Here is a 16,528-nt window from a genome sequence, read left to right on the forward strand (position 1 = left end):
CAAAGAAATCTTTTAGTTTTACATAGAAACTTAATATTCTTCATCCTGCAATTGTTAAATAACCCTGAACACACTGTTGTTTGAGTTGGAAATGTGGTTTGAAATTCTAGTTTTGAGTTGCTGAATTTAAAACTTAAAATGTTAACTATGCTCCCGGACACCAAGACTCTGTTTGTAATGTTTGCTAAGTAATTTAAGTTAATGTTATTTTCCCACCTCTTCTGCAGAGTTTGTTTAGAGCGTGGTTGGCAGAGAAAGAGGAGGCCTTGAGTGAAGTACAGACAAGCAACTTCAAGGACCCAAGTGAAATGAATACTAATGTGCGCCGATTAGCAGTAAGTAGTCTGCTAAGTGTTTGTAGTTGACATGCTGCCACACAAGATACTTACAACTAAATACCTTTAATTTGTGAACTTTTTTCAATAAGGTTTGAATGTTGAGTGAAGCCTTTGATTTGTTTTTGTTGTTCAACCTGCAGATTTTAAAGGAAGACATGGAAAAGAAGAGGAGGACTCTCGACCAGCTGTCTGATGCAGGACAGGATGTGATATCGCTACTGCGGAGCCCTGAGGCCGGAGCCAAGATTGAGGCAGACACAGAGGAGCTGGCACATAGGTGGGACAACCTGGTGCAGAAGCTGGAGGACTACTCCTTTCAGGTGTGTGTTTTCACCTAGTCTTTTTGTAATGTAACTTCACTCAGAAAGGCTTTTGTCTTCCTTCTTACTGTGCTTGACAAATGCCACAGTGGGTAGCACAACTAAGCTGACAGAGATACAAGGATACTATGACTTTATTTGGTTTTGTGTGGTTGATTTCTGTCCCATCCTCACTTATGCTCTAACTCGCTGCCAAGGTAATGGAAGCTGTGACGGATGCTGGGATGACTCAGATGGAAGAGCAAGTTGTTGTGGATACAGTCACTGTAGCTGCGGCTTCATCGATCACTGACCAGGAGTTGGCCCCACCTGCTCCCCCTAAGAAACGACTTGTGGAGACAGATGCAGAAGTCAGACGAATGTAAGAACTGGGACACATGGACAGACAACGTACCGTTCATGCCAGTTAAGTGTAAGAATAAAAAGGCAATGCAAACACACCAATGCACACACTGTGTTCTGTGTTCTGCAGGTTTGAAAATAAGCTTTCTGACCTCCTGAGCTGGATTAAAACATGGAAGATGTCCACTCAGAGACTGGCGTCCACACACCCTGAGAGCACAACTGACACACCAGACTTGCAGGACAAACTAAAGGTAAACTGGCAGAGGACACGGCATAGAATTTCAAATAGATAGAGCGTATGTTTTGAAAAGCACACCTTGAATATGTGTTGACCAATCACTGTAGGATTTGGAGTTGGACCTCAAGGCAAAGGAAGCCACAGTTGGTCAAGTGATCCAGGAGGGACGGGGCTTGATGGACCAGTTGGAGAGAGGTATGAAGGAGAGAGGCGATTGTCCTTTCTCATTAACACTGAAATGGTACAATATTAAACACAAAAAAGTCATTATTTTAAACAAATCCATCCAAGTTTGGTCAAAAAGTGTGCTAAGATACTGCTTCATATTTACCGTTTCTCAGAGGCTCACGACTACTGGCTCTAAGAGAAATCTTCCATTTCCCTGTTAAATTTTGTTCATCTCGTAAGATTTTACTACTTTTCCACAGCTGCTTGGTATTTTCTGGGTATTTACAAGCCTAAATTTTTTATTGTCATTCGGTTTTAGATGCCAGTAATCGGAATGTGTGTGTGTGTGTTTGTGGACAGAGTGGTAAAAATCTGTCAGCCTGCAGGGTCGCTGACTTCATATAACTGCTCAATGAAATGAAGAGGCACTCAGGATTTTTATGTGTTTACACTTTTGTGTAGGCACTGAGGGGTAGTGGAGCAGCACTGCTAAGTTGGAGTAGATTTGTTAAACACCAAACTTTCCATTGAACTCAACTTGTTTTATTCCCTCATATCCGCTGTTCTCTCATCTATAAGGCCTCTTTTACAATTTTATATCCACCTAGTGCTCTGACTCTCGCTAGAGTCTTTCTCCAGCCAAAAACTCCCACATAGGCTGTTACACATTCAGACTAAATTATGTAAAAATCTATTTAAAGTCTACTTATTCATTCGTTTAGTGCTTTTGATCTGAGCCTGTATATCGGTTGGCTTCTGTGTTTCTCTCTGTAGAGGGAGTGTGTGTGGACTCAGTGAGGGCAGACATAGACCTGATCCAAACCGAGTGGGATGTTTGTGCGAGGGAGCTGCAGGCAGCCAGTGAGCGAGTTCACACTCGGAGCCGGGTCAGAGCGGTGTCTGCAGACCTCGCAGACCTGGACCAAGCCTTGGAGGAACAGGACCGGTGGCTGGACTCGACCTCGGCTGTAGAAAAGTCCGAAGAGGCCAAGCTTGGAAGCCTGAGTGGAGAATGTCAGGTAAGAATCATTGTCTCCGTCCACATTAACCCTGATCTGAATTTCACCCACTAAAATTCAGCTTATTTTATATATAAAATATAATATATAAATATTTCAGTTTTCACAGCAGAGCTGAACCGCTCTAAAGGACAGTCATAGATCAAAACAACCACGGGGGCAAAATAGGAAAAGGATGAGAAAGTAAATAGAAAAGAAGTTATGAGGTGCCTCAGATTCTTGTAAACTCAGTGAAAGGTGTACAGAGTAAAACCCTCCCTGGTGTTTCCTGAAGTGTGGACTTAAGAATTTGAGACTAATTCACTTTGAGCAGGGAGGGTAAACCTGTCAGTGTAAAGCACGTCTCCATCCAGGAACCTGTGAATTTCTCTCCAGACTAACTTAATGTTGCAGTGTGTTGTTGCAGGTTTCCCTAATTTCTATACAGAAAAAAATGATAAAAGCTTTTAGAGGACAGTGAATGAATAAAATACAAGCAAAATGAACTGCTGAAACACACACTTACCATCTTGTTTCATCATTCTGCATCCTGATAAAACAGGTGTTGTCAGTGTGATTTTCAAGAAAACCACTAATTATAGAAGCTGTAACTTTCTGTTGCGTCAAGGGTTGTTTTTGTGTGGATGTACACAAACTGCAACAATTTTCTTTGTTAAACTATCCTTGAACAATTCTCCATGTGGATTAAAAGTAACTCCTTTTTTCATACAAATAAGTGAACCTTTGTCTTCCTCTTGCGTTCTTCAGGCCCGACTTGTCCAGGTCACTGCCTTGAGTCCACGTTTGGAGCAGCTTTCTGCAGAGGTGGGGTCACTGGGAGCCGTACCCTCTCTGAAAGACAACATAGTGGTGGTGTCGGCACATCACGCCTCCACACTGCAGCAGCTACAGAGCCGACAGCAGGAGGTCAACCAAGGTACGTTTGCTGAACTATATCAGAATAATTTTGTTAAATTAGTGCAGAGGGAACCTGTTTCAAAACTTCGAGCAGACTCATTGGTATTAACAGTACCATATGCTTTTCAAGGGACCTGACAGCCTTAAGGCATCCTCCTATTTCAGAGAGCTGCAGGACAAGAGATTTAAGCCTTCCTTAAAACAAAGACCCATTTCTCCCTCGCTGCTCTTGGCTCAAAGCTTTCAGGTTTATAGACTGAAAGAGTGATAGCTAAGATCAGCGGAGCTCAGTCCCACAGGGGTTGTGTAAATTGACATCAGTTTTTATTTGAATCTTTGGCCAGCCGCAAGTAATAGATGATGCCCTTATATGGCCTCCAAAAATTCACAGATGTGTGTGTGTGTGTGTGTGTGTGTGTATACGTGAGCGATTGAGAGTAAGATCATACCTCTGTGCAAGCTCCATCCCTACCTGAGGACGTGACTTGGACCTGGAGCAGTCCTGAAAATCAGTCACCGTTTTACCTCTGGAATTTACGTGCGCTCCTCTTGGCCAAAAAACGAGTCTGTAAAGGGAGACTTCTTCTCCGCTCCTGACCATAGGTGTGTGTGTGTATATGTGTGCGTCTGTCTGTCTTGGGCTTTTATGACTGTGAGGATTTGGATGAGAGCCAAGGAAAACCATTTTGTTTCTGCTTGAGGGCAGTTTGCCTCTCGCTGGGGCCTCTCTCTATTTCTCTCCCCCCTTCTCCCAGTTACGCTCTATCTCTGCTCTTTGTTTATATAAACATAGCCAGGTTTATGTATGCATTAAATCACCTGGTAATTAAAACGCTGACAGAGAAGGAGAGAAGAAGAGAGACGGTCGAGGAGAAGAAGAAGAAGAAGAACAGAAAGAAACTGAAGCTTTCATTTCAAATGAGTTTGAAGCAGTCACAAATGGGCACTAGGAAACTTTAATTATTCATCTAATCACCTTTGCAATAGGGGGAGTTTGCAGGTTAGTTATTTAATAGTGGGTTTTTAACATTATTGTGGCATGTTGACATGTATGATACATGTATGTGTCAGTTAGAAGAGCACAACTAAACATACTTCAAGAAACACGCTGTCAAACATCTGGGATTTTCTTGCAGCATGGAGAACACACACATACACAGATGGGGAAATCCCAAACCAGCTCACTGCCCCCTTGTGGTTGAAAACATGATCCTTAAGACCTGATGCAAAAGTTTTGATTCCTTAACTAAATGTGCTGTTTTTTTCTTTTATTATTGTTTATTATTCACACATCTCCTCCTAATCCTTGTCTTACTCCAGCTTTGACCAGCCTTGTGGCTAACCAGATGCTCCCGAGCCCCGTGGAGGGTCTGGAGGCCAGGCTGGCCACTCTGAGAGAAGGAATATCCGACATCCCTTCTGCTGAGGGGGCAGTAGAGCGGGCACAGGTGAGTGGTCTTGATAAATGAAGACATGGCTCTCTCTGAAAACCAAGGTCAACTTTCTACCAAACATCATTTAAATCTGTGAAGTACACATATCATGATAACTACCAGACCAACCAAACACATAACACATAAACTAGGTTGAGGGTACCAAAGTATAATAACAAAGTCTCATTATTTAAAGTTTAATACTATCAGAATAATCATATTTATTTTATGGTTTTGAATTATTATCACTCAGCCAGTTTTATTTGACTTTCAGAATACGAATTGCCGTCCAACAAAGAGTAACTTGTATTTCTTATTGGAAAATGTATTACATATTTAGTGTTATGTTGTTAGTCTTATTGTAACTTATTGTTAGTTCATGTAAAATAAATGACACCCTGAAAGCTCACCTGGTAGAGCTGGTGCCCAAGGAACCAAGGCTGAATGTGTTCAACCTGTGGCCCTTTGCTGCATGCCATCCCCTTTCTCTCTCCCATTTTCCTGTCCATCCCGAGCCCTCCTATCAAATAAGGGCTACCCCTCCCATTTTACATACTCAGATCTTGGATAGAAAAAATTAAATATTAGTTATTTTGAATTGTTGTTGGTTTATCTGGAGCCTTTAGCTGATAACACAGAGGCCCTCTGACCTCTAAGCTAAATGGATTTCATTCTCAACAGTTGCTTTGTTTGTGTCTGTGCTTGTATGTATATCAGTGTTAATCTCTGTCTGCTGTCAGTTTTTCTTTTTTCAGCACACAATAGGCCCCTTTATCAGCCAGTCACTTCCCTCTGCACTGTATCAAACCTCTGTGTGAAGTGTGTGTGTGTTTTGGTCTGTAGTTTTGTGATATATATGCGTTGTTGTGTTTTGTGTGTGTTACTGTGTGTGTGTGTGTGTGTGTGTGTGTGTGTGTGTGTGTGTTGCTCTCCTCCTCCATCCTTCGGTGGAATGTCCGAGCCCTTGTTATCGTGTCAGATAGGGCATGGTGCCGGGGAGGGGGGCGGGCACATGGCACATTCTGGGCAGCGTGCCCATGCGTGCAACATGGAGCTCCAAACAGCTCCGTGTGGAGCCGCTCAACCAGTCAGTCAGCCTGACAACCACCATATACAATCCCATGACAGCATATCTGAGTCGGACTAGCAATTAGCCTAATGATAGAATGTGATAGTCATTTGATTGGCTCAGTATTGTCTCTTCATGTTTAAATGGATTCATTAGTGACAAATGTGAATTGTTTATGCATGATTAATAATGAATAAATTAATTAATCCTAGAAACGTAGGTAGCACTTTAATCACCAGTGCGTAACTTGTGTTCAATGAAGTTTGCAGTTTTAATTGCAAATTGCAGGTTTATTTGTTCTACATTGTTGTCAGACCCCTGCACACCATGTACATTATGCATGGGGATTTTTTAAATTACATAATTAATGGTATCTCGTGGAGATTTGGGCCACTACAAGTGCCGGGCTTCACTCTATTTCACTGATTGACAGTGGCAAAACAGACTCATTTTTTATGCTGCATTCATTTTAGTCGTTGTAATACGTTTTAAAAAGTTTTTCACGTGTCACAAGTTGTAATTACAATTGGGGAAACAGTTTTTTTGTGGAAAGCTTCAGTATTTATTTCACTTGGCTCATAATAACATGGAACTTCCTGAACAAACATGGATGCCTCATGTCTGCCAAAATCCATCGTTCAAGATCATGAATCTGAATATGAATATAATGGTGTAAACTGTCTCTGTTTACAAAAAAGTCTACAGTGTATTTGTATTCAGATATTAAATTAAATGTTGCTGTTATCATGAAAATACTTTAGATTACATAACATTAGATCAAATTAACTGTCAGAATTAACATTTTAATGGACCTGACAGCCACAAATGTTTACCTAACTTTTTTATTTAATAGTGAAGCCTCAGTTCAAGGTTGGGGACCTCCTTATCTTCTTCTCACCAAGGGGACGACTCACTGTTAAACATTGTTATTGTTAATGTTACGGCGTAATTTTCTCATGGAAAAAATTCCTTCAGGCTTAAAATGACATGTACACATAATAGGCAGCCATGGGAAGAGTTTCCATGGTTGCCCCTTACGTGTACACACAACTGTCATTTTAAGCCTGAACTCTTGTTCACCTCAGGGCCTGTGTCTAGAGATTGAGCAAACACAGCAAGCCTCCGATCCAGCAGAACTACAAAGATGGAGTCAACTCTCCTCCAGGGCCCGTGAGGAGCTGGCCACACTGCAGTGCATCCTGGGTAGCATGAAGGACAATCAGGTAGGTAGAATAGCTGCCATTAGTGATATAGAAGGCCTATAAGTGTAAAGCTGAATGACTGTTTTTGATACATTGGTTATAATGCTGTTGTTAGGTGCGTTTGGTGGAAGTGGAACGTTGGTTGGACGCGGTTCAGGAGCTGTTGTCTCGTGATGCCACGGGGTTGGGCGACAAGGAGAATCTACAGGAAGAGCTTAACCAGTGCAAGGTTGGAGGACAATTCAAAAAATTCAAGAATTGGTTGATATAATTATTTAAAACAGATTTCTAAATTGTAAACACATCATGACTTAAAAGTTACTTTTACTGAAGATTGCAGTCATTTTACTATTACTCTACTTACTTACTTTGCATTTTTCACTTGACCTGAATTGTATTTTAATATCTACAAAGTATTGTTCTTTATCTTTATTTCTTTCTGTGTCTCCTATCAAGGAGTATGTGAATGAGATGGAGTCAGTGGAAGGTTCATTGAAACAGATGGGAGAGAATGTGAGCGCTATACAGGGGACTACCGTACCAGGACTGACCAAGTGGGGGCAGGATAAATTGGACGAGTGCCAGGGCAGATGGGACACGCTCAGCAAACAGGTGAGGCCAGACGTTCCTCTGTTGGAATTGTGTGCTGTTATTTTCTGCAATTCATGTATGAGAAAAAATATGGCTCCTTATTTTGTGTATATACAGTATGCCTGTATTCATTCTTATACATATTTACAGCAAAATTTTAGGCAAAAAAACAGTTTGTTTCACTTCCAACCCTGATGTCAAATGTCTCCCTCCAGCTGCTGAGCCATCAGGAGCGCGTGGCAGAGAGTCGGGAGAGGCAGGTGAATCTGAGGAAGGACTTGGCGGAGATGCAGGAGTGGATGACCCAAGTCGATGAGGAGTTTCTAATGAGGGACTTTGAATACAAGAGTCCTGAGGAGCTGGAATCGTCGCTGGAGGAGATGAAGGTGGGAGTGGAGGCGTAGGAAGACTTAATATCAAACATTTGAGAACTTTGTGGAGATATGGTGGTTCTCTGATAAACAAAGGGAGTTTGACTGCTGTGTGCTTTATTTGTGTGTGTGGGTCTAACTCTCTTTCTCTGTTGCTGTCGCCCTCATATCGTACCAGAGGGCTAAAGAGGATGTGCTACAGAAGGAGGTGAAGGTAAAGATCCTGAAAGACAACATCAACTTGCTGGTGTCCAGAACATCGCCACCTGGTGGAGGCAGTGGACATGAGTTGACCTCAGAGCTGGAGGGGGTACTAGCCAACTACCACAAGCTCTGTGACCGCTTCAAGAGCAAGTGTCACACTCTAGAGGTAATGTGTGTGGTTGTGAGTCCTTCTGTGTTAAAAGATGAAGTTTTTTGTTTGTTTGTGAATGAAAATATTGGTTGACAAATGAATTGCACTGGGTTTGGGTAAAAATAACCTGGTTATAGTGGATTTAAGTTGGCTTTTAGTCTAAGGTTGAAGTCTTTTTTCTGATGTGTAACGCATTCATATTAATATAATTCATAATTTAATGCATGAATGCCTCAATTTGTCCGTGAACTTGCAGCTCCCATGGTTCAGTAATGGGAATGACATGATGGTTTATGAGATGTGTCATTTCGTGGGCTCCCTTTTTGTTAATTTTCATGCGAAGAACAGGAGAAGCTGGAAGGGCACTGGTGATCCTGGTTTTTAAAGCTAATCTGTGAGTGTAAAGTCATAGTTTGGGGCACTGTTTTTGATTATCATCCCCCAGACTTTGCATGGTAAAGGTCAGACACATCACTGAGTTGTGCTTATGCTCATGTATACTCTTTGCCTGTAGTGCATTAGTCACCACCCCCTCTTTGTCCTTAGAGTTTTGAAGTTTAATTTGAGCATACTGAAGGTTTTTTATTCGTAAAAATGCCTCGCGGTGAAATGTTTTTTCACATTGTCCTTTTAAGATTGTAAGCGAGGGCATACTTAATAGAGCTGTCACTTCATAGTAACGTAATTTATGTTTCTCTGGCTGTGCGCAACTGTAAATGTTTTTAAATGTTTTTGACTGGGTGTTTTTGTGTGTGCTGGGGCGTGCTCTGCAGGAGGTTTGGTCCTGTTGGATGGAGTTGCTTCAGTACCTGGACATGGAGCAGACTTGGCTCAACACTCTGGGGGAGAAAGTCCAAGCCACTGACAACCTACCAGAAAGCACTGAGGCCGTAAATGAAGCTCTGGAGGTATAAATGCAAACACACACATACTAACCCTAATACTAACCCTAACCCTTGTGAATTTCCCCTTGGGGATGAGTAAAGTATCTAGCTAATCTAATCGAATCTAATACACACACACACCTACTGTAACACATTTGATTAACCCGTCATCATACTTGACTGTTTTTCTTCCCCTCTTTCTCTCCTGAGTATTTTTCCGACTCACTTATTTTTTTCTTTACATTGTCCAGTAGTTTTTATTTACATATAAGGCCAAATAATTTACCCATGCCATATGTGATTACAAGGCACTGCTATGTACCAAATATAGCAAGGTACTGTACATACATAGAAAATGCTACTACATTTAAATGACTGGGATACCTTTGTAACATCTGTTTGGAAAATGCACATATTCATTCTCCATGGCTGCAGGCGCATGTCAACAGGAGTACTGTCTAGACCTGCTCTGTATGAAAAGTGTCCTGAGATAACTTATGATTTGGCACTATACAAATATCATTGAATTGAATTGAATATATTGTTTGTTCTTACTTATTATGGAAATGAGTCACTTCATGGAAAACATCTTTGAATATGTTCAGAATTGTATTTATTCTGTACTTGTTTCTGTACCTATATTGTATTTGAGATAAACTGCTACTTGAAGAATTTAAAAATCAATTTAAATCAACACGCTTTCAAACAGCATGTAGACACATATAAAAGGTGTCCATTAATGTCTGAGACCAGATAAGTAGGAAAAATAGTAAATTTCATATACCAGACCATCCATTTAATATTCTAACTCTTTTAATAACCTCACTGTCTTTGACTTTGTCTTCCAAATTTCTTCTGCTTTGTCTTGTTCTGTTGCTATATCTGTAGACCGCCTGCAGCATGACTGTCAAACTCACTTTAATCACAGTGCTCCTTCTGTAACATTGCATAGTGATGAAGGAAATTGAAGACCCTTGAAGACAACCCTTCTCCTCTTTGTCCTTATGTGTTTTTGGCTGTTTTTTTTTCTCTCCTCCACCCACTCTCTCTCTCTCTCTCTCTCTCTCTCTCTCTCTCTCCCCCCCTTCCATTCTTCTAAACCTCCCTCTGTCACCACTCACCCTTCCCATTCTCCCAGTTTCCTAATCAGACTCACCCCTCTGGGGGGGGGGGGTGCCATCGCTCTGTCTCTCTCTGTCCATTACCTCGGGGAAGGAAAAGCAACATTTAATGACCCCCACATAAACAGTGACTGTTGGATCTAAACAAGTGCCGTCACTCGACAAGCTTCTCTCTCACTTGTCTCTCATTTCTCGTTCAGTTATCATCTTTTTACGGGTTGCCTCCATCTGACACACCCAGCGTAGCATCTGCACTCTATCTGTTTGCTCAGCTACTTGGTTCTTTCTCAATCTTTCACACATACACACACTTGCACTTTGCGTTTCTCACTAATTCACTGGATTGTTTTTGCTGTTTTTCTAGTTTCTGTGGCAACTTTTTTCAACTGTGAAGCAGTTTATCTTTTATTTTTATTGTGGCTTTGTCAAAGGACTGTTTTATTGTTGCCACCCTCATGCTCACTTCCTTTCCTTCCATTATTTGCTTGATTTTTTTGATTCATTGTTCATAAATTTACCTTTTTCTCCATCTCTCCATTCATCACCAGTCTTTGGAGAATGCGCTTCGCCACCCGGGGGACAACCGCACACAAATCAGAGAGCTGGGTCAGACGCTGATAGATGGGGGCATATTGGATGAACTCATTAGCGAAAAACTAGAGGCCTTCAATTCCCTTTACGAGCAGCTCAACCACCAGGTCAGGACCTTGTCTTTGTGTGTAAACAAATGTGGGATGTGTGTGTGTGCATGTTGGTTTCTGTTGGAAAAAGGCATCAATTATGTATTATATTTGGATTTCCTATGCGTTGTATTTTATTTTAGGAATTTGCATCTGATTATATCCCTTACAAATATAAATAATATTTAATATCATTTTCCCCAAACATATCGATGGGCTGTCATCAGTTAATGTATTTACAATTATATTGATAATGATACCACATATATGTTTTATCATATTAATATTAAAATGTTTACTATGTGTTACACTATATAAGCACAAAATGTGTATTATTTTGCACTTATTTTTTATTATGACCATCTTTAAGCATTTGGTGTTCTTTTTGCATTATCACATCAAGTAAAATACAACGGAGAAGATTGGTGTTTCTATACATTACATGTTTCTATAGTATAATTGTTAACTGAACATACCAGCTGTTACATTTAGTCTTTTCCATCAACAGTTTTAGGACATGAACTTCCCCTTAGTTACTTTTATCTGGAATATCCAAACATTGACATCCTTGACTGTGAAATATTTAAACCCATGGCTTGATGTCCTCCAGGCGGTGAACAGGCAGATCAGCCTTGAGCAACAGCTGCAGACCCTGAAGGAGAACGAACAGGCGCTCCAAACACTGCAGGAGTCTCTGAGCCAGCTGGACCACACACTCACCTCCTACCTCACTGACCGCATCGACGCCTTCCAGCTCCCGCAGGAAGCACAGGTACATTACACATGTGCACAACGCACCATCACGCCCAGAGGAGTTAACAGACAAGACGTGACACCAAAATTTGATGGATGTTACTACACGCAGTATCCTCTTACTTGTCTGAAGATCGTCCCTTCACCTAGAGGCTCATGGAACTGTAGTGAAATATAACTCTTACATATAAAATTCCAAAAAGACCCAAATAAATGCATAAGCATAGTAGGTGTAATCTGATTTGTCTGTACATACAGTATATTCATGATGCTTGTATTAATTCCCCCTTTTCCTACAGACCATTGGGACAGAGATTGCAGCCCACGAGTTGACAGTGGAGGAGATGAGGAGGAGGAATGTGGCCAACTTGCCTCCCCCCACCTCTGATGGCAAAACAGCTCGAGGTGGGACCATGCTGGACCAGCTACAGGTAACACTGACTCCTACTGGAGAACATCAGGAACTGCAGTAAACTAATGTTAGACCAGCACACTGATCTTTCTTCTGTAAAGCATTACTAAGAGGTGTCAGACTCATTTTACTGATGGATAATGGATCATTTATCATACTTAATGAAGGTTTCTTATCTAGTTGTTTAGCAATTTCTGAAATCCAAGATTCTCATGAGACGCATCTTATTCTTAAATTACCGTTATGTTGTTTAGACATTGTATTTTGCGTTTAAAACAGTGGGAAAAAATACCAAATCACTGCAGCATGGTAAGAGAACTGTGTGTGTGTATTTGTGTTGTGATACAGATTTATAACTTTACAAATCTCTCCCTTCACTCCCTGCAGAGGAAGCTGAGGGAGATTTCCACAAAGTACCAGCTGTTCCAGAAGCCAGCAAACTTTGAGCAGCGCATGTTGGACTGTAAGAGGGTCTTGGACGGTGCCAAGGCTGAGCTGCACATTCTGGATGTTGGGGATGTGGACCCGGAAAAAATCCAATCTCATCTCAGTGGTTGCATGGTGGGTGGTCACTTTTTCAGTTTCTCTTTTAGACAAGCACAAATGGTTTATTTGTTGCTGGTTGCATGAACTGTTCTGTGTGCACATTACAGATGTTCAACCAGGTATACAATTATTTAAGCATATATAAATAAAATAGCCGAATTACATTTTTATGCAGACTCAAACAAAAAAAGTATATCTCACACCCAACCATAGGCTCATTTTCTTTTACTTTTTTGTTTTTTAGAAACTATACAAGTTGCTAAGTGAGGTGAAGCTGGAGGTGGAGACAGTGATAAAGACTGGTCGACAGATTGTGCAGAAACAGCAGACGGAGAACCCCAAGGCCATGGATGAACAGCTCACTGCTCTCAAACTACTCTACAATGACCTGGGGGCACAGGTAACTTATTTTTTGGGAGCTTTTAAAGGAAATTAATTCTCCTTGGTCTATATAACGCAGCTTGTGTTGTGTCTGTGTTAATAGGTTCTATTGAATAGCTCCTAGGCCATTTTAAAATGCCTTAATGTTCCTTCTTTTTACAGGTTACGGAGGGCAAGCAGGACCTGGAAAAGGCTTTGTCTCTGTCTCAAAAGTTCCAGAAGGAGAGCGCCGCCCTGCAGGAGTGGCTGACAATCAATGAGGCTCAGCTCCAGCAGAAGAACAGCTGTGGAGACATGCCTGCTGACATTGATGCTGAGATTGCATGGGCTAATGTGAGTAACTGTTACTGTCACTGTAACTGTTTTCAGCAAGTGCAAAGAAGTGCTTCTGCTTCTGACCAGCAGGTGGAGCAGAGAGACAGTAAGATGTTCCTGAAAACACTTCAGCTGTATCAGTCTTATGAAAAGAGGACAGCTGCAGGACAACTGGGAATGCTTCAGTGTTAAAAAGTGTTGATTAAATCCATATCCACCCTTTTAATGGGTGTCATTGGCACTACCCTCTTTCTGAGATCCCAATTCAGTGAAAAGGACTGAAACTTTTATAGGTTCTCGCCCAATGAACCAACCCCCGCTTTGACCCCTTCACACTAAAGACTCAGCAACAGTATTAAATTTGTAACAGTATGAATTTTAAATAAGTCTCAGGCTCACACTAAGTCTTCAACAGCACTACAGTATATAAAGGTGTGTAGAAGGTAAATGTGTACTTACTTTTTAAGTTTTAAGATGTATATGCAGTTGAATATATATTGACTTCATTTTGGAATATAAATTAATATTATTTTTGGTTTATATTGTCTGAAATTAATGCGTTATTTTGGTGTGCATGCACTGTACAATCCTAACAACATCTAGGTGATAGGGTAATACATTACTGACACATGGAGGACATCACATGTTTAATATACTGTATATTACACTGCATATGTGTGTGTGTGTGTGTCTCCACCAGGGCCTGCTTAAAGAATCAGAGCGTCGTAAGGTGGAGCTGTCCAGCCTCATGGAGACCAGCGCTGGTCTGCAGACTCTGGTGGAGGGCAGCGAGGCTCAGCTGGAAGACAAACTCTGTGGCCTGAATGAAGCCTGGGGCCGTGTCCGCACCTGGACAGAGGACTGGCTCAGTGCTGTGCTGGTGAGTGCAAATATTTTATACAGTAAGGCTTAATAAATAAAGGGTTGCTGTGTTGTTTATTTTATGTTCTCTGAGTAAGTAGATTCTCCCACCTGCTTTAAATTTTAAAAAAGAGTTATTTGCTTAAACAAGACTTTTACTTGTCATCATTTGCAAGGGAACAAAGGTGAATAAATTGATTTTATGTCTTAGCTGTGCCTTTTAGCATGCAGTTTTTCTGGGTAATGAGAATTATTTCAATTATTGCTATATGCTTTTATAAGACATATCAAATACGATGGAATAATTTAAATTTAAAAAGGTCATTGAATTTGCAAGTTGTTTTTCCCAACCTTGGAACGATAAAAAAGGCATTACAAGGTTATGTCTTTGAACGTTTTACAACCCAAATAAAACTGGCTGTGTAAGTCAAGTGATTGCAGTAGCTAGACAAATGGATAAACTTCAAATCAAGAACAAAACAAGGACATGCAAATCACCTCCTTAATAAAAATATATTTACCTTTTGATCAAAAGACTAAGAAGTGTTCCTACTTGTATTTGTGCACTGCAGCAAGTCATGTAAAGGTTATGGAAAACTCAGAGAATCATTAAAAGTCTTTGTTTTAGATGTATAAGTATAAAAAATAGGGAAAAACACAGGGGGGCCTTTTTAACAGTAATTCATGTTTTTCCTAATGGGGAAACACTGAGCCTTTGTTTTCTGTTGTATGCGTGCAGAGTCACCAGAATGAAGTGGAAATCTTTGATGAGAACTTGGCTCACATCAGCACCTGGCTCTACCAGACCCAAATCCACCTGGACGAGGCTGAGCGGCTCGCCCCGACAGAGAGGGAAAAGGTGGTCAAGGTAAGGCAGGGGGAGTTGTTACATTGTGAGAGAATGAGAATGGCCCTAAGGTGCAGATACCCCTGGAATATAAGGGGTAGTAACTTTTTTCATATTATCATTATAAAGTTATTAGTGTATACTGATTTACAGTTACCCTGAAAATATGTAAGAACTGGCAGAGCTTATACCATGACATGCCTAGACGTATCTAATAGTAGTTTAAAATCTCTTTATGGAAATCAGTGCTTCTGGCATGGAAATGCATTCTGCTAGAATCCATCAGGGAAATTCCCTCCTGTTACCTTGCAGTATAGAGCAATTTGAATGCTAAATGTCCACTGTTGCAGCAGAAACCTTTTATGCTTGGTTAAGTTAAGAACTTTAAAGAAGCACACATTTTTGGACACTAGTTGGACTTTTTTTTTGTCTAGTTCTTAATAATAATTACCCAACCTCCCCATACATCAGAAATGGAGTAAAAAAAGAGTGAGAGTTAGTTGTCGTTGGGACAAGAGAGAGGTTTGTTGAAGTATTGGAAATAAGGAGGCTAAATGAGGAAAGAGAAGAAGCTGAGTCTTTTTATTGTGTCAAATAATTTATCTTGAAGTTATATTAAATTCTTAACCCTTCCCTTCCTCTTGCCATGATAACTGAAGGTCTCCACTACATATCAACTGGTGCCTGGGCCTGCTAACCTTGATCAGTACATGCTGTGCTAAGCTTTGTGGTCTGAACCAAGGCTGCACTGCCATCCAGTCTGAGAGAGCACGACTGATAGCATAAACCGATATATTAATAGCTTATCGGCTACTCTGTGGTCTGTCCTCAGCGCATGCTGGAGGAGTTGGAGGACATCAGTCTGCGTGTGGACAACGTGAAGGACCAGGCCATCATCCTGATGACCAGCAGGGGGCCTGCATGCAGAGATGTGGTGGAGCCCAAACTGGCTGAGCTCAACTGCAACTTCGACAAAGTCTCCCAACACATCAAAACTGCCCAGGTACAAAAGCACAAACTGTATGTAAACAACTGCATCAAACACGTCAACATTCATTATCATCTTCATTAATGAAGATAATGTGTTGACACAAATGTATATCATGTGGTGGAGTCTGTACAGTCACTACATCTGTTTGTTGTCTTTTGGCCTTTAGATGATGACCAGTCTGGAGTCAGGTGGTGTTGACTTAAACCAGCACACAACTCAGCAGGTACAAGAAACAGTAGTACAAGCTGTGAGGACAATTAAATCACATCTTGATGCAAAATCAGTTCACCAGCAACTACTTTACCTGTGACAAAGCACATCATTTTATCCAAACTACATTATAATAGATATCAGGAGTTTTTAGAGAAAATACTACAAGGCTCTATTTGGA

The 16,528-nt window shown here is 40.9% G+C and overlaps 1 protein-coding gene across 9 annotated transcripts in view; it reads left to right on the forward strand.

Moving 5' to 3' along the window:
• Window positions 1–16,528, forward strand: part of utrn (utrophin) — a 172,725-nt gene that overhangs the window by 32,629 nt on the left and 123,568 nt on the right. For 8 of the 9 annotated variants that reach the window (XM_051407937.1, XM_051407935.1, XM_051407941.1 and 5 more), the window contains 24 exons: window positions 228–335; window positions 479–658; window positions 856–1,019; window positions 1,131–1,254; window positions 1,349–1,436; window positions 2,184–2,428; window positions 3,176–3,344; window positions 4,646–4,773; window positions 6,913–7,050; window positions 7,145–7,258; window positions 7,486–7,641; window positions 7,836–8,006; window positions 8,170–8,361; window positions 9,120–9,254; window positions 10,900–11,049; window positions 11,642–11,803; window positions 12,084–12,215; window positions 12,584–12,757; window positions 12,987–13,142; window positions 13,286–13,456; window positions 14,139–14,318; window positions 15,039–15,167; window positions 15,979–16,149; window positions 16,304–16,360. In XM_051407937.1, the coding sequence (XP_051263897.1) occupies window positions 228–335; window positions 479–658; window positions 856–1,019; window positions 1,131–1,254; window positions 1,349–1,436; window positions 2,184–2,428; window positions 3,176–3,344; window positions 4,646–4,773; window positions 6,913–7,050; window positions 7,145–7,258; window positions 7,486–7,641; window positions 7,836–8,006; window positions 8,170–8,361; window positions 9,120–9,254; window positions 10,900–11,049; window positions 11,642–11,803; window positions 12,084–12,215; window positions 12,584–12,757; window positions 12,987–13,142; window positions 13,286–13,456; window positions 14,139–14,318; window positions 15,039–15,167; window positions 15,979–16,149; window positions 16,304–16,360 (3,594 nt within the window). Of the gene's footprint in view, window positions 1–227; window positions 336–478; window positions 659–855; window positions 1,020–1,130; window positions 1,255–1,348; window positions 1,437–2,183; window positions 2,429–3,175; window positions 3,345–3,785; window positions 3,929–4,645; window positions 4,774–6,912; window positions 7,051–7,144; window positions 7,259–7,485; window positions 7,642–7,835; window positions 8,007–8,169; window positions 8,362–9,119; window positions 9,255–10,899; window positions 11,050–11,641; window positions 11,804–12,083; window positions 12,216–12,583; window positions 12,758–12,986; window positions 13,143–13,285; window positions 13,457–14,138; window positions 14,319–15,038; window positions 15,168–15,978; window positions 16,150–16,303; window positions 16,361–16,528 lie in introns of those variants that run through there. The other variant, XM_051407943.1, reaches the window with a different exon arrangement.

This window comes from Dicentrarchus labrax, unplaced genomic scaffold (genome assembly GCF_905237075.1).
Source record: "Dicentrarchus labrax unplaced genomic scaffold, dlabrax2021, whole genome shotgun sequence".
NCBI lineage: Eukaryota > Metazoa > Chordata > Actinopteri > Moronidae > Dicentrarchus > Dicentrarchus labrax.